The 18,871-nt window shown below is 40.6% G+C and overlaps 1 protein-coding gene across 3 annotated transcripts in view; it reads right to left on the bottom strand.

Annotated features, from left to right (window-relative positions):
- Positions 1 to 18,871, bottom strand: part of CDK14 (cyclin dependent kinase 14) — a 720,213-nt gene that overhangs the window by 381,405 nt on the left and 319,937 nt on the right. For all 3 annotated transcript variants that reach the window (XR_011256569.1, XM_069587335.1, XM_069587336.1), the window contains exon 7: positions 14,291 to 14,353. Coding sequence is in view for 2 of the 3 variants with exons in the window: in XM_069587335.1 (XP_069443436.1) it covers positions 14,291 to 14,353 (63 nt within the window). In the remaining variant the exon portion in view is untranslated. The remainder of the gene's footprint in view (positions 1 to 14,290; positions 14,354 to 18,871) is intronic.

Genomic DNA, 18,871 nt, shown 5'->3' with positions numbered 1-18,871 from the left:
GCTTAGAGAAATCACATGAATTGGAAAAAGGGAGACACAGCGCATGTAGTAGAGATCCATTGCCCATTCCCAATATTGATATTTCCCATTTCTGTCTTGCTCTGACACCCACAATTTAAAATACTGCTACCAAAAATGTACATATACTGTTTGATTAAACAAATGGTAACAAAAAGTAATACACTGTGTGACTACAGGATAGGAAACATGACATTAGCAAATAAACCAAAGTAGTACATGGGTAATAAACGCTTCAAATATTGTACCTCATGGTTGGGATCATATTATTTAAAAATCCACTGATGCACAAGCATTAAATTACTCAATACATCAAACTTTCTAGGAGTTAAAAATAATTAAAAAATTTGAGTCCTCAAATATCTAGTGACTAGTAAAAAACTTTCTAATAGGAATCAGATAATGATTTTACTGCAATAATATGTCTTCTTCAATTTTTAAAAGAATGATTCATTTAGTTGAGTTTCAAATTTGAAAATGCCTAATGCAAATATCAAATCCTAATCAGTAATGCAATGTACATAATTCATGTCCAAATAGTTTATATTTTATAAAGCATCTTTGTAATTTTTTGTGTTGGATTATTTTAAAAGAAATACTAATACAGCTATATGGAGATATAAGGGAGACAGGAATAAAAGTCCAGGTAATACAAACTATGGTATAATTTGACACTTTGGACACACTGAACATATTAACTGTGCTCCTGGGATGGTGTAAGACACACATTTATGCCAGGGCGTCGGATCAGAGATGCGTCCTTTTTTTGCCATGTACTAGTCAGATTCGGGCTTCCCAGGTGGTTCTAGTGGTAAGCCACCTGCCAATGCAGAAGACGTAAGAGACGTAGGTTTGATCCCTGGGTGGGGAGATCCCCTGGAGAAGGGAATGGCAACCCTCTCCAGTATCCTTGCCTAGAGAATCCCATGGACAGAGGAACCTGGCAGGCTGCAGTCTATAGGGTCACACAGAGTTGGACACGACTGACGCGACTTCGCATGCACACGTGCACAGACAGATTCAGTTCTCAGAAAATCTGAGGATTTAGGGGAGTCTGCCTTGACACATTTTGTTCTATTTGAGTTCTTCTAGAGAAGGCAATGGCACCCCACTCCAGTACTCCTGCTTGGAAAATCCCATGGACAGAGGAGCCTGGAAGGCTGCAGCCCATGGGGTCGCAGAGGGTCGGACACGACTGAGCGACTTCACTTTCACTTTCATGCATTGGAGAAGGAAATGGCAACCCACTCCAGTGTTCTTGCCTGGAGAATCCCAGGGACGGGGGAGCCTAGTGGGCTGCACAGAGTCGGACACGGCTGAAGCGACTTAGCAGCAGCAGCGATCAACTTTCCGCTTCTTTATTCCACTCCCCCAAATTGCTGACATATGTAACACGCTTCATCATTTCCAGATAATGTAACCAGAATTTAACTTGCACTCTCTAATATATTTGTACATTAATCTTCTATACTAAAAATGATAACTTTCTGGAAAAGGCAATAACTCAGAATGAGAATTTCAAGTACTGGGGCAAAGACTTCGGAGAAAAGATCTTACACGCTTTCTGCGCTCCATAAGTTGGCTTCCCATTCTGCCCACTCCTCCCACCTCAATACAATGGAGGACGCCAGCAAGGGGTTATTCTAAGCTCCAAGATGCCCACAGGGATGAAGGGGACTGGACTCATGGGATCCAGAACTGGGGTACTTACAAGGAGTCAAATGGCAAAAACCGAGCCTGGTTTGCCCATGCTCTATGAAAGAAGTTCATTAGCTTTTTTAGAATGCTAATATATTACACCAATGTATAATATATTAGATACTAAGCAGGTTTCCCAGTTATGAGGGTTTGTAGGTATGATGATGAACTGGGGAGGGCGGAGGACAAGAACCTTCCATTTAACAAGGTTGGTCAGAGCTTCCCTGGTGGCTCAGTGGTGAACAATCTGACTGCCAGTGCAGGAGACACGGGTTCACTCCCTGATCCAAAAAGACCCCCACAGCTATGGGGTAACTAAGCCTGTTGCCACAACTATTGAGCCTACTGAGCCTGCACCCTAGAGCACAGGGGAACTATGGAGCTCATGTGCCACAGCTGCTGGAGCCTGCCTGGCCTAGAGCCTGCGTGCCCTAGAGCCTCTGTGCCCTAGAGCCTGCGTGCCCTAGAGCCTGCCTGGCCTAGAGCCTCTGTGCCCTAGAGCCTCTGTGCCCTAGAGCCTGCATGCCTTAGAGCCTCTGTGCCCTAGAGCCTCTGTGCCCTAGAGCCTCTGTGCCCTAGAGCCTCTGTGCCCTAGAGCCTCTGTGCCCTAGAGCCTCCGTACCCTAGAGCCTGCGTGCCCTAGAGCCTCTGTGCCCTAGAGCCTGCGTGCCCTAGAGCCTCTGTGCCCTAGAGCCTCTCTGCCCTAGAGACTCCATGCCCTAGAGCCTCTGTGCCCTAGAGCCTCTCTGCCCTAGAGCCTCTCTGCCCTAGAGCCTCTATGCTCTAGAGCCTGCTTACCCTAGAGCCTCTGTGCCCTAGAGCCTCTGTGCCCTAGAGCCTGAGAGCCCTAGAGCCTCTGTTCCCTAGAGCCTCTCTGCCCTAGAGACTCCGTGCCCTAGAGCCTCTGTGCCCTAGAACCTCTGTGCCCTAGAGCCTGCTTACCCTAGATCCTCTGTGCCCTAGACCTGCATGCCCTAGAGCCTGTGTGCCCAAGAGCCTCTATGCTCTAGAGCCTGCTTACCCTAGAGCCTCTGTGCCCTAGAGCCTCTGTGCCCTAGAGCCTGCATGCCTTAGAGCCTCTGTGCCCTAGAGCCTCCGTACCCTAGAGCCTGCGTGCCCTAGAGCCTGCGTGCCCTAGAGCCTCTGTGCCCTAGAGCCTGCGTGCCCTAGAGCCTGGGAGCCCTAGAGCCTCTGTGCCCTAGAGCCTCTGTGCCCTAGAGCCTCTCTGCCCTAGAGACTCCATGCCCTAGAGCCTGTGTGCCCTAGAGCCTCTGTGCCCTAGAGCCTCTCTGCCCTAGAGCCTCTATGGTCTAGAGCCTGCTTACCCTAGAGCCTCTGTGCCCTAGAACCTCTGTGCCCTAGAGCCTGCTTACCCTAGATCCTCTGTGCCCTAGACCTGCATGCCCTAGAGCCTGTGTGCCCAAGAGCCTCTATGCTCTAGAGCCTGCTTACCCTAGAGCCTCTGTGCCCTAGAGCCTCTGTGCCCTAGAGCCTGCATGCCTTAGAGCCTCTGTGCCCTAGAGCCTCTGTGCCCTAGAGCCTCCGTACCCTAGAGCCTGCGTGCCCTAGAGCCTGCGTGCCCTAGAGCCTCTGTGCCCTAGAGCCTGCGTGCCCTAGAGCCTGGGAGCCCTAGAGCCTCTGTGCCCTAGAGCCTCTCTGCCCTAGAGACTCCATGCCCTAGAGCCTGTGTGCCCTAGAGCCTCTGTGCCCTAGAGCCTCTTTGCCCTAGAGCCTCTATGCTCTAGAGCCTGCTTACCCTAGAGCCTCTGTGCCCTAGAGCCTCTGTGCCCTAGAGCCTGAGAGCCCTAGAGCCTCTGTGCCCTAGAGCCTCTCTGCCCTAGAGCCTCCGTGCCCTAGAGCCTCTGTACCCTAGAACCTCTGTGCCCTAGAGCCTGCTTACCCTAGATCCTCTGTGCCCTAGACCTGCATGCCCTAGAGCCTGTGTGCCCAAGAGCCTCTATGCTCTAGAGCCTGGTTACCCTAGAGCCTCTGTGCCCTAGAGCCTCCGTGCCCTAGAGCCTGCGTGCCCTAGAGCCTGTGAGTCCTAGAGCCTCTGTACCCTAGAGCCTCCATGCCCTAGAGCCTGAGAGCCCTAGAGCCTGTGCTACACAACAGGAGGAGCTGCCACAATGAGAAGCCTGCACGCTGAAACCAGACTGTAGCCTCTGCTCGCCACTACTAGAGAAGAGCCCACACACAGCAAAGACCCAGCATAGCCAAAAAGAAAACAAATAAATACAAATTATTAAAAAAAAAAAAAAGAAGAAGTTGCTCAGTAGCCTAAACTTAGTATCAGGAATATTCCCTACCTGAGGAGAAACAAGATAATCAGATTGCAGCCACTGGCTTATTAGTTTCCCAACATAATTTTCCAAGAGAAAAGCTGAAACAGTTGTTTCAAGGAATTCAAATAACAAAATAATGTTGAGTATACATTGACCTTGCTGATATGTACTCTTTGAAATGAAAAAGAAATAGAATGAAATACAAATTTTTACTCAACTTCACTTGTGAATGCATGCACTTCTTCCCCAACTTCAGAGCCATTATTTTTATACACGATGAGAAGAAAAAAAATGGAATTTAGAAGACTCTTGAGAGTCCCTTGGATTGCCAGGGGATCAAACCAGTCAGTCTGAAAGGATATCAACCCTGAATATTCACTGGAAAAACTGACGCTGAAGCGGAAGCTCCAGTACTGTGGTCACCTGGTGCAAAGAGTCAACTCACTGGAAAAGACCCTGATGCTGAGAAAGATTGAGAGCAGAAGGGGGCGACAGAGGATGAGATGCTTGGATGGCATCACTGACTCAATGGACGTGAGTCTGAGCAAGCTCCAGGAGATGGGGAAGGACAGGGAAGCCTGGTGTGCTGCAGTGCATGGGGTCACAAAGAGCGGGACACAACCGAGCGACTGGACAACAACAAAATGGTTTTACTGCCTAAGGTAACATCTCAGACACTATCAGCATGAATTGTCTTAATGTCGTTTGATAAGGCCAATGTAACTTTAAAAAAAAATGAGAGAGATGCAGACTGAAAAACTGATGGAGCTGGTGAATCTTGAGTATAAGAGTCTTAGAGAAAGATCACATCTGCAAGCCGTACAATAGAGAAAAATATGTTTCAAGCGGCATGCAGTAAAGACTCTGAGTTTGATAGGTATGATAAACAAGCTTCTCTGCATCCTCTTTAGAAAGGTCACAAGTGACAGCATTTCTATATTAATGAGAAAATATCTATGAAATGTACCAGCTAGTCACATGAAGGCAGAACCTGTCTAAAACAATCAGGAAAATCCCCAGGAGTGTGTACACACACTACCACTCAGCTAATTTTCCTCCTGCGTTCTCTTGTTTGTCTAGGAAAATATGCCAACAAAGGGGTCAAGGGCAAGATCCATCTTAAACAGGAGAGGGGCAAGGTGAACAGCTTGAAGCTTAAAATCCAAGAGGGTATTTTTCCTATTCCCCCTGGATAGCTGCCCCCTAAGCTGGGTAATTCTATCTGACAATTAAAATATCACATGACATTATTCTAATGACTATGTGAATTTCATCAATCTTTGGGGTAATTCCTTTTCAACCTGGCTTTTAAAGCACCTCTAGGAATGAGTGGGCTGTTTAATTAGCTGCCTTGATTTCTTTGTCTGATTCAAATTGTTATAAGCAGATCAGCAGATGATGCCAAGGATACAAAAGACATGTTCCCAACAACCAAATGCAAGCCCCACATCTTGGCCAGAAATTCACGATTCAGACTACCTCTGAACATCCGACACAGCATGAATTGACACGTGGATTTCACTCTGTCATTGTTAATCTTTCACTTTCTAGATATGGAAAATTATTTTGTTATAATAAAAATAGGATGAAAAGGTTCAAAAGAAAACTGGACAGGTGCTGAGACTAGGTGTCAAATTTTTAAAACACTGGAATGACTTCATGAAATAACCGTATTTTCCAAAATACAGCAAAAGGAAAGGCTTTATAATATTCACTATAATGCATAGTGGGAAATCATTACCAGCTAAATGGAAGTTCTAATGCAAAATATGGAGAAAATCAGGTGTTACCTGATTTCCTGTCTCAACATTAGAAATTCTCATTTAGTAATCCATTCACTGTGCCATCTGTATAAGACAATCTTAATTTGGCACAGTATTATTCTGACTGTTATACACCTGCCTGTTCTCTGGACTATGAAAGAAAAATAGCAGTTTTTCAACCATAATAATCCTCAGGTCTTTGTGATTAATATAGATATTTAGATACAAAATAAAACAGCTTTACGTCAAAAGAATTTCAGATGCTTCAGAGAATAAGGCAGAGAATTCAGAATTACTTTGGATATCTTTGATTACAGTTCTGCAAAAAAAAAAAAAAGACAAATGTGTTTTTAGAAAAAAGTCATCTAGAAAAGTCATTACTATAACATGGAAATGAAGGTAATTACATAAAAATACAGGAAGATCCAGGGTTGTCATGGTGATAAGATGTAAGCATCTACATTTCTGGATATGAGCTGGAGACAGCATCAATTAATCTCTTTTTTAAAGATGAATCTCAATTTTTAGCCTCTCATGCTTACCATTTTTTAAAGAACACGTGAAACCTGAATGAAAGAGATTTAGACTGTTATGGTTGCTTTTTAGAAAACCAATCAATCCGTAAATCACTGAGGATTACAGAGCGAGGAACTTCAAGTTCTGTCTTCAACTCAACTATGATAGTCAACACCCAATAAAATTCACAGTGAATGGTTTGTAAAGGGGAGAAAAATGAACTACCCTCCTCCCAAATTCTTACAAACCAATTATCATATTCTAGCAATTGGTTGTTATGCCTTTAATCATCATAAATATTTATAACAAGGCCAGTGTCCTCAGGCTTTCCATTCTGGTTTTAAATTGCCCTCTAAGTAATTAACTGCTAAAATTACCCATTTGTCTAAAATTGATATTATGCTACAATACAGACCATTAGTTAATAGTGAATATTTATTTCAGAACCATATTGCAAACAGACTCAGTTTGTAGACAATTAAAGTAGCAGAGTGACTACAGAAATTTAGTTAACACTGAAACAATCTTTTTCTGATGTGCTTATTACAATGCTTACAAGGAATATATGGCACAAAAGATGAAACTTTTAACAGATGTTCTGCTGGGATTCAGTACAGAATCACCACAGACTACTCCGTGGCTTATTATGAAATCACTAGCTATGTACTCTTCCATTTGTTCCTTCCTACCCCCTCATTCTCCAGTGATACATCACCTCTGCAATGCCTGCAAGCTGACCCGATTTACGATAAAGAAAAAGCGCCTGAATTCTTAGACGCGTGGTATCCCAGCTTTTCACAATAAACAAGTTATATGAAATCTAAACAAAGATATGCACATTTTTATAATCCAAGAGACATGTTTCAAATATTTCTCCTTATCATCATGCCACACAGTGATGAAAGCCAAAGTTAAAACTGTCAAATTTAGAAGCAAGGAGATTTGACCAGTATGTTTTCCTTCTGTTCACCATAATCAATATCTTCTGTTTATCACATCCAACCCTTTAATAATCCATGAAGTATTTAACCAAATGCAGAGCTTCAGAGTTACTGCAAGAACATGCTCTTTTAAAGACAACTGCTTATCTCACCTGGTTTTCACACCCTACATTTTTAGAGAACCATTAAAAGATCTAATTTTAGCTCAGCTGCAGCACCCAGCACAGCAATATGAACAGCTGTTAACTTAGTAAATATTATTCTTAGGTTCTTCATTTTGCATTCAGAAATTTTAAGTGACAATAAATATCACCACATGAAAAAAAAATACATTAATCCATCACACAGAAATACCCGTGGGACCTCTGCCACTATGTCATAGTCAGACTTCTTTGAGAATAATTTCACCTGCAATGTAGATCCTACATGAAACCCTGGAGGAGGGCACTGTCTCTACGCAGACAGACTGTGAAGAAATGCCAGTGCATAATTAGCGGAGTGGCCTCCCATGGAAACCAACGTGGTAACAGGGGCTGTCTGCTTCCAGGCACTGCAATTCAGATGCCAAAACACAGGCATTAACAAGATGCATTCTGCTTTTTTCAACTTCCCATACCCTCAGAGAAGGTAGAACTATTATCTTCACTATGAAAAGGATGACAAACCTATGTGACTGAGTGCATATAACGTCACAAATAAAAAAGCTAAGTGCAGTAATTTAATAAATGAGTCATGCATTGTAAGGAAAAGAACATTGGACAAAGAATCAAAATGCTCTGACAAAATGATTTTGATCTTTATTTTATATCAAATGTGGCCGGTGAAATGGAAGACTATTTTAGGATGCTAATCCTGGAATGAGGCTGGCTATAGCAGAATCCTAAAGAGGTGTTTGACTTTTTTTTAACTATGTAATACATCGACATGTAATATTGACTGCATATTACAATATTACATATTGATTATAATATTGTATTCTAACCATGGAAATGTTATTTGCAGCTGAGCCACTACGTTTCATATGAATACTTTTCTCTCCTGCACAATAATTTGTTTTTCCTGGTGTAACAATCTAGATCTTTTGTTGGTTGGTTGGTTTGAGGTTGTTGAGTTTTCTTTGGGGTTATCACTAATGCAACACCAAATTCTTCAATCTTGTGCGTGCGTGCTCAGTCACGAATCTGTGTCCGACTCTTCGCGACCCCATGGACTGGAGCCCGCCAGACTCCTCTGTGCATGGGATTCTCCAGGCAAGAATACTGGAGTGGGCTGCCATTTCCTCCTCCAGGGGATCTTCTAGACCCAGGGATCAAATATGCATCTCCTGTGGCTCCTGCACTGGCTAATTCTTTACTACTGAGGTGCCACGGAAGCCCCTTCCAACTTGGAAATCTGCTCAAACACATTTGATATTCTATCTGACAATTTCATCTTAGAAATCTCGCCTGGAGTCTTCTGACCTGAGCAATTGGACTGACAGGTTACTCTTCCAGTCTGATGCCCCGCTGTTATCCTGGGATTCTTTTCATCATCTCGAGGATCTCCATCCCTCTTCTGAGGTAGCCTCTATTGCCAGGTTTCCTTTTCTATTCTGCCTTGGTTTATTCCCTGAGTTACAGGGGGGAGAGTATATCTTCAAGCAGTTTTCTGAGAAAGGATGCAAGGTATGCACAATTTTCAACTCCTTGAACATCTGAAAATAATTATTCTGCTTTCACACTTCATTGATAGTTTGCATATTATACTAGATTGGACAATTTTACATCAGAATTCTCGAGTCATTGTCCCACTTCCGTCTCCCTTCTAGGGCCGCTGCTGAAGTCTAAGTGGTGAAGGTGGCAGTGGTGGTGGTGGTTGAGTTCCTAAGTCATGTCCAACTCTTTGTGATCCCATAAACTATAGCCCTCGAGGTTCCTCTGTCCCTGGGATTTTCCAGGCAAGAATACTGGAGTGGGTTGCCATTGCTTTCTCCAGGGGATCTTCTTGACCCAGGGATTGAACCTGAACTACTACATTGCAGGTGGGCTCCTGCATTGCAAGCAGATTCTTCACCAACTGAGCCACCAGGAAAACCCCCCTAAATGGTGATAACACCACTGTAATTCTTGATTCTTAGCAGTAAATCTGCTTCCTTTCGGTAGGATCTGTCTTTGAAATCATGTTCAGAAATTCTGCCATAATAAATATTACTGTTCTTCTATTTTCATTAAATGTTCTGGGCATTTAAAAGATCTGTTTAATCTTGAAGTTCACATCCTTCACATCTAGACGAAGCATATTTCAAAGTTTATTATTTTAATAACTACATCCTATTTTCTCCAATTATTCAGATGGCCCATCTCCTGAACTGGATTCTAAATTTTTTAAATAATTGTTGTCTCATGTTTCAGATTTCTATTTTATGCTCTACTTTGCACATAAGCATAAGTTGGTACAATTCTCCAACTTTTTCTTCCATCCATTTTCACGACTGTTGTTTTTTATTTTATTATATTAGGAATCGCTTCACTTTATTTTAGAAAGTACAAAGAAGAAAAGTGGAAGAAAGCAGACTTTGCTTAACTTAAATAGTGAAAATAGAAACCTGAAGGGGAATATAAAATACAAGAGGCAATTTCAAAGTTTACCTACAGCAATGATGTAAATTGCATCCTAAGTAATCCTATTTCCCATTTAAAAATTGTTGTTGTTTTTAATTTCTGTCATCATATTTTTAATTTCCAAAGCTACCTCATGTTCACTGATTTATCCTGTTTAAAATAAAGGGGGATAGTGAAGGACAGGGAGGCCTAGAGTGCTGCAGTCCATGGGGCTGCGAAGAGTCAGACACGATTCAGGGACTGAACCACAAGGAAAGTAATGTAGCATTGTGCTTTACAGGTGTACCATTCTCTTTTGCCTCTTAGATATTATTATTGATAATTTTTTGATGCTTCTTTCTCTGTCTAATCAAAACAAACCAACCTTGCTTCCTCTGAGTACTTATTTGTCAAGGGGGGCCTTCTTTACGTCTGTTCTCTTGGACTGACCCGATGCCCCATAATAGACGCTTTCAGGCTTCAGGCCTGGGTCAGAGACCTGTTTCATGAAGCACCCATATCCCCTCCTACCTGCCCAGCCCCTGCTGTTCTCTCGGACACCCCACCAACCACCTAGCTGGCAGAGCGACAGCTGTTGAGGCAGGCAGGCTGTGGAGCTGGGAGAGAGCAGCAGGCCCTCATCACCACCAGCTCTCCAGGCTGCAGGCAAACGCCTACAGGCCACAAGGAAAGCAGGCTGATGCTGGGGGCTGTGCGAGGCAGCCAGGCCTCTCAGCCCTGGCCTGAGCAAATGCCCACCATCTCCTACTTAAGAGAAAGTCGCTCATGGACTATATACGGTCCACCGAATTCTCCAGGCCAGAATACTGGAGTGGGGAGCCTTTCCCTTCTCCAGGGGATCTTCCCAACCCACAGGTCTCCCCCATTGCAGGCAGATTTTTTACCAGCTAAGCCACAAGGGAAGCCCATTTCCTACTTAGGGTGCTTTTAAAATTTTGATTCTGGGAAAAGAAAAGAGACTATATATGTATATGTGTGTGTGTGTGTGTGTGTGTGTGTCTGTGTGTGTGTGTGTGTGTGTGTGTGTGCGCTCAGTTGCTCAGTCATGTCCAGTTCTTTATGACCCCATGGACTGTAGTCTGCCAGGCTTCCCTGTCCACGGGATTCTCCAGGCAAAAATACTAGAGTAGGTTGCCATTTCCTACACCAGGGAATCTTCCCAACTCAGGGATCGAATCCACACTGGCAGACAGACTCTTTACCACTGAGCCACCAGGGAGGCCCATGTATACATATATATACATACACACATATACATATATGTATATTCTTTTAATTTCACAGATGACTGTGCTATGGAGCCCAGTTTGAAGACCTCGTCAATGCCAACCGAAATTTCTTGCACCCTTAAGTATTCCGAGAACTGGGACAATCAAGAACATTTTGGCAAATCCTCAAAGAAGCCACGACCTCAATAGCTATGGGGAAAGGGATACTTATATATCAATACCTATTGCTGCCTCTCATATTTGGAAAGATATACATACTAAATATTTGAATGATGTATATATACATATACTAAGCATATGATGACTGATCATAGGGTCAAAGAAAAGCTTGCCAAACAGGTAAGAGTTATTGAAACACAATTTCAAGCAGTGCAGCCTAGTAACTGAAAATCAGTAACCTAGAAGCTCAATCTCTCTATGACTATCAAGAAATTAAGGAAAAATAAAATGTAATGGAAAAAGCAGAACTTACTACAAAGGCTACAGAAATCACCAGTGATGCCAGCCTGAGATGAAAACAGCAATGCTCTATGGGAAGAGCTCTCTTCCTTTGCTTCACAGATAAAGTTTTCCACCAATTCTTACCCATAACTAATGAGCCATAAAATTAAAAGACGCTTGCTCCTTGGAAGGAAAACTCTAACAAACCTAGACAGCATATTCAAAAGCAGAGATATCATTTTGCTAACAAAGGTCCATTAGTCAAAGCTATAGTTTTTGCAGTAGTCTTGTATAGATGTGAGAGCAGGACCATAAAGAAGGTTGAGCCAAAGAACTGATGCTTTTGAACGGTGGTGTTGGAGAAGACTCTTGAGAGTCCCTTGGACTGCAAGGAGATCTAAACAGTCCATCCTAAAGGAAATCAGTCCTGGATATTCATTGGAAGGACTAACGCTGAAGCAGAAGCTCCAGTACTTTGGCCACCTGACACGAAGAGCTGACTACTGGAAAAGACCCTGAAAGATGCTGGGAAAGATTGAGGGCAAGAAAAGGGGGCAATAGAGGATGAGATGGTTGGATGGCATCATTGACTCAGTGGACATGAGTCTGAGCAAACTCCAGGAGATAGTGAAGGACAGGAAAGCCTGGCGTGCTGTGGTCCAGGGGGTCACAAAGAGTCAGACATGGCTAAGTGACTAAATAACAGCAACGAAGTATTGGTGAGAAGACCAAACGAGGATACTGGAAATCCAGTGATGTCTTTGTTCTTTGCAAAGGCAGAGTCAGCTCTTTAATCTCAATCCTGTCACTGAATTTAAAGTTGGGAGGTCAAAGTTAGCTCAGAGTAGCCTCTGATTTCCACTGATTCTAATAGGTCCTGGGCTTCCACTAGCTGGGCTCTCTGCAGATTACCTGGGCTGAAGTGGAAAATAAGAGTAAGGAGGTACCATACTGCTGATTTTGAACCCAATCAACCCTAAAAAGAGAACATTAAATGTAGTAATGAGATGACTTGAGATGTTTTGATGTTAAAAAAAAAATTGTGGTCATTAAACATTCAGGTCAGGTCAGTCGCTCAGTCGTGTCCGACTCTTTGTGACCCCATGAATCGCAGCACATCAGGCCTCCCTGTCCATCACCAACTCCCGGAGTTCACTCAAACTCAGGTCCATCAAGTTGGTGATGTTTGATGTTAAAAAAAAAACTGCGGTCATTAAACTTTAGTATTATAATTAATAATACTATTAATTAGTATTAAGCAAGATTTAAAAATCTCTTAGCCTGTTAAAATTTCTTGCCCAATGCAACCACTAAAAATCTATGTCAATGGATACAGATGTTTAAGAAAAGCGAATAGTCAAAAAACTGAATCTAAATAAAAATTTAATAGAACAAAAAGTCACAACAATGAAAAAGGACATATATGAAAAAAGTCAACAAATACTTCAAGTACCATACTGATTCTAGTATTTATTTTAAAAAGAATGTCTTGCAGAGTTCCTACAGTTTCCCACATTTTAAAAATGTATAACAAAAGTGATCACCTTAAAAAGCCCCATCATTAATGTTACAAATATTAAAAATAGCCTTCAATTTATTAAGAAAAGAACAATGCAATAGAAAATTGAACAATATATAAGAAACAGGCAAATTGTAATGGCAGAATTACAAATGGTCAAGAAACATGAAAAGATGCCCAATGTCACTAGCAGTCAAGAAAATGCCAATGTAAAAACATCTCATTTTTACTCATCAGAATGGCACAAGTTTTAATGACTGGTTAGTCAGTCCTAAGGAATGTAGAGAAAAAATCCTTTTGTCATTTACCACCATGGGGGCAAATGTCTCAATTAAATTCACTATAACTGACATCACTAATTCTAATGAATAAAGAAAACCCATTAACTAGATATTGAAAAAATAAGAAACTACAGACAATAAAATAGTATTTTTATAAAGCAAAAAAGAAATGAACACATGTAACGCTATATGTGAAGTCTACCTCTAGCAAAGGGGAAAGTACAGCAGGAAAACCATGCCACACTGCAAGAAAGGTGCAGATAGTGAATGGGATGAAAAGGAGACAAATAATGATACTCCAAATGCATTTATATCACTGAATGGGTTCTCGGGATCCTGAAATGTAGCCATTTCAAAACTAAAATGGAAGCACATCATTAACCTACCGATAACCTTTAGTATCTCCTACCTCCCTAACATATGCCAAGAAAAGACTCTCCTCTTTTAAGTCTGAAATATGGGGAAATGTTTCCAAAATGGTTGCTAGGTCAAAACTTAGAAAAGCTTAATTCTTTTTACACGTAGTAATCCAATATCTGGTGAAAGAAATAAAAGAAAACTGAAGGAAAAATCATTTTTATCTCTTTATACAAACAAATGAAAAAATATGCACCATGAACTCATCGTAACATGATTTTGGATCATAATCATACATTATCTTGAAACCAACTGGTACTTCAGTATGGAGCTCTAAGCTACAGCGACTGGAGATTCCTCTCTACTGAAAACATAGTTTTGGCAGGATTCCAGTAGATCTCTCTCATTACTGGCAAATGGTTCTCCATGAAGGAAAAATAGGGTACAGTATAAATAATAATATTCCAGTGAAAATATCTAATGCCAAAGCATGGCTTCCATTGTCAAAGCAATGACTGTGGTTCACTTCAGAATCACTTCTCTTTACACAATTAAAAAAAAATTATAGTAGAGGCATTGGACTTTGGTTCAAAAAATGCACATGAAGAATGCTAAGCCTTGACTTTAAAGATCTTTTCGTACCTTCACATTATCTGGATGCAGCCCCCCAGGGTGCTTGTCCATGTACTGACATAAATCAGTATGCTAGAAGAAAAAAAGGAAAACGTATTAACATCCCTTTGGCTATAAAACAATGAATCAATATTTTTCTATTTCAAAGTCATCACTACTTTCTGAACCAAGCAAATATAAGACAAGTGGGTGGATTTTCTAGTGTATGCAGCTGCACGTTCCTCCACCCTCCATTTTAACCACAGTTGAATCATTACTCCAGATTCTATCTTATGTTAAACATATCTGTGCATTAGACAGAATTTAGGTCCAGAATTTGCTAATTTGTTAAATGCCTAATTCTCACATTGAATATGTATCTCTTAAGTGGAATAAGAAGAAACGTTACCTAAACTATATATACCTTAACTTCAGCTAAAAGCACACACACATACAGTTAACCAATCCAAATACAATTTCAATTACCTGGATTTTTCAAGCGGAAATGAAGGTGATGGTTATTTATTTTGTATGACATGTAAATATTACAAAGAGATCATTCTAATAAAATTCATCATTGGATGTATTTACATTTCTCATAACTATATTCATTAAAAGATAATTTTCAAATTCTCAGCACTCTTGAATATATTTGAAAAATTATTTATTTTATAAAACTTGATAATGATTTACTTTCTAAATCAATGCAAATACTTCCAAAGTTATAAATTAAGACAAATACATCCAGATTTATTTTAAAAAGAAATATCCCTAGATAGCAACTTATACTGTAATTTTTCCAAATATCCCAAGTTGAATTTGCACACAGTTGTATATTTTCTTTTTAATGCTTTTTCTGTTTATATCATGAGCTACATAAAACTTCTAAAGAAACATGTAGAGTTGCTGTACAAATTTTCCTAATCTTATTTATTGGCGGTAACAATTTTATGATTTAATCACTTTGTAAAAACCAGTGACCACGATTATTTATGCTCCATTATCAGGTTTCAATTGTTGAGGAATTATAAGCTTTTGACACATTCATAAGCCTGTACATGGTTGTAGCCATGATGATAACAGTTCAGATTCCTTTACTGAGTTTTTCTTGCATGCCAGCTGGTAACTGCTGAGAATACAGAGCAGAATTTAGCATTCATTCACTGTTCACCATGTATTTCCCAGCTCATTATCTTTCAGGCGCTACACTAGTCATTCTATTGCTGTTGTTCAGTCGTTAAATTGTGCTCCCCTCTTTACTACCCCATGGACTACAGCATGCCAGGCTTCCCTGTCCTTTACTATCTTCCGGAGTTTCCTCAAACCCATGCCCGTTGAGTTAGTGATGCTACCTAACCATGTCATCCTCTGCTGCCCTCTTCTCCTTTTGCCTTCGATCCTTCCCAGAGTCAGGGTCTTTTCCAATGAGTCCGCTCTTCACATCAGGTGCCCAAAGAAAGCTCTGGAGTTAAGTGACACTAATCAGTAAGGACACAGAATTCAAGGAAACAGATGTAGGTGGAAAAACACCAGGACGTGTGTAATGACAGTACAGTAAGTCGTACATTAGGAATACTACTGGGCAGTGTTTGAGGACATGGAGGGAGGCCCTTAACGTCTGCTCAAGACAGGCCACAGTAAGTGATACTTTCAAATAAGATCTGGGTAGAGAATGAAAAAGGTCAGCCATGGAAGAACAAAGGGAAAGACATGGGATAGAAGAGATGCTCATGGATATATTCTAAGACCGTATTGCCTTTCTCTTTTCCACACACTGAGGACAGAAACTATACACTTCAAAAATTTTTTATTTTGTACTAGGGCATAGCCGATTAACAATGCTGTAACAGAACATAGAAAATGGTCCATGAAAAAGTATGTTTTAATATACTACATGATATACAACTATAACGTGCTTGTTGTCTCACACATAATAAACTGGTAAATAGAAAGTACATCCAATCATAACAATAATTAATAAACATATGTTAAAATCTCTTTTAAAAATGTAAATTTTCAGTTTACAAAACAAAATCAAACTCACACTCTTTCCAAGATAAAGGCTAAATACAAAATAACAAAAAATAACAGAAAACCTGAAAGTAAAGGGATAATACATCATATTATATATTATATATTGATGTTATTTATATTTTATGGTATTTATACTGGCAAATACCAATAAAAAGCAAAGAGCAACTTATCAATGTAAATGTTAAACATAATAGAATTCAAAGAACACGAATTAAACATTTATTCACCTAGCAACATGGTATATCACTATAAAGCAAATACTGATCAAAATAAAAGAAGCTCAAATTTTCACAAAATTTTGAAGGTTACTTCTTTAAAAAAAAAATCAACCAATGAAATTGACAAAAAAATTAAAAAGTAAAAAGGAGGTTATATAAAGGATATGAGTAACACAGCTAAAAAGCATGTTTAATTTTATGCCCAATAAACTTATGCTACATATATATCCTTTAAGAAGTGAAATGATGTTAGGGTCAAAGCTTCCATTGTACTTTTTACTTGACATATATGCATTAAATGCAAATTGTGCATAAATAAATAACAGAGTCTCTGCTTTCAGATAACTCAAACGTTCTGTGGATTTTTATATACCTGTGAAAATACTGTAACTTTTTTCAAAGAATAAAGTACTCAAGCATTTTGTTTGAAACCAACCAACCAAACAAAATCCCCACTTACCTATGAGGATGGAAATATATCAGGAACGGGGGAAAAAGTTCCTGAGTCTCATGTATACCTTATATCCTTTTGTGTGTATATGCATGCCCAAGGATACTGCAACATGAATAACAAGGAGGCTTCTCCAGAAATGAGATCTTAGGGAAATTTCAAAAAGATTTTTCCCAAACCTTTAAAAATTTTAAATTTGTATTCCCTCAGTTGTACGGCATGAACATGTATGTATGCACACACACGGCTGCCACTAGCTACGTAGCCTTAGGTGGTTATATGACCTCTGGGTATCAGTGTCTTCATCTGTGTTATGGGGATAATCCTAGCACACCTACTGCATATGGATATTGTGAAAATTAGTACATAAATATCCATTATGCTCAGCACGGGGTAGATGCTGCAGGTGATGATGAGGATAATGATGGTGATGAAGATTTTCTGTAGTGTGTTTAGACTACGAAGGGATATTTTGGAGGACTGCAATTCAAAATGAAATGCTAAATACCGTTTGAGAACTGGAACTCTTAGGCATAACATTTCATTCTTATTATATGCGTTCTTCCTGTCCGTACGTCCAGACATTCTCATTCATGCTCCACAGCTCTCTGTACACAACCTCTAAGACTACTTCTAGCAAATACATCATTCATCTGAGATTGCTCTGGGTGACTAGGGGCAAAAATCTAGAGAACCTCAAATGGAGGAAAAGACAAAAGGGGGTATAAGGTCTTATGTTGTATCCTGGCAAACTTCCGTTTGACTTTAATTAAAAACTTTCTCCTCCCCCCTTTTTTTAATATACAATACTATGCCTGGAACTACATTAGATGTGCCTAAATTACAAATTTCATTACATCTCTTCATTTTAACTTCTCTCCTTCGTTCAACTCACTGGATTATGTGACCCTTATGACTTTTCCTGATCCAGGAATAATAGAAGTAACTTTAACAGTCACGCTGGGAGGTAATTCTCTGTTATTACGCTTTTTAAAGCCATCCTACACATACGAGTTCTGAACAGAAGGCCCCTATAGCACATGACCAACAGATCACTATCCACTGATGAGACACGCATAATCTCAATCCATCTGGCTTGATCTCTGGCCATTTCTTGTTCTAAAAATAAAAGGAGTATCTTTAGACTAGGTGCCTGGTAACTATAGACCAAACCCAGTCACTCTTCCCGCTCCAATCTCTATCTTGGCTCGTGGCTAGCATCTCTTCTGGCCTGTACCCCCTTATGCTTCACTCCATCTTCCTGCACCTCCCTCTTCCTCACTCTACAACTGCTGCTGTTCTGGGCAATGCTTTTAGAAGTACTTGTGTCTGACAGGTTTATACCTGAATGCCTAAGAATACTTCGTCAGCCTTCCCTCTAGAGTGGGCGGTTTTAAATGAAGCCAACAAGTGTGGCTAGATTTGTATACCAAGCAGAAGAGTGAGAGCAGAAAGAAGCTGGAAGGTTCAATCCCCACACTTGCATACATTTCTTTCAAAATCAGGTTCCTCTTTCTTTATTGCTGATTACCCATCAAGTAGCATTTATTTAAGGTTCCCGTGTGACGCTAGTGGTAAATGCAGGAGACATAAATGCCAAGAGATAGAAGACATGCAGGTTTGATCCCTGGGTGGAGAAGATCCCTGGAAGAGGAAATGGAAACACACTCCAGTACTCTTGCCTGGAGAACCCCATGGACAGAGGAGCCTGGTGGGCTGCAGTCCATGGGGCTCACAAAAGAATCAGACATGACGGAAGCGACTTGGCACGCATGTACGCAGCATTTACTATAGGATTTACAAAGGTGCAGGAGTATTTCAAGGGGAAGGAATTTGAAGAACATATCTGAAACCATAATCCCCTGAACATAAACGTTTTCTGTAAAAGAACCACATTTACAGTTTGGG

The sequence above is a fragment of the Ovis canadensis genome, chromosome 4 (assembly GCF_042477335.2).
Source record: "Ovis canadensis isolate MfBH-ARS-UI-01 breed Bighorn chromosome 4, ARS-UI_OviCan_v2, whole genome shotgun sequence".
In the NCBI taxonomy this organism is placed as follows: Eukaryota; Metazoa; Chordata; class Mammalia; order Artiodactyla; family Bovidae; genus Ovis; species Ovis canadensis.
The sequence above is the reverse complement of the archived record's forward strand: the minus strand, read 5'-3'. Positions and strand labels throughout refer to the sequence as shown.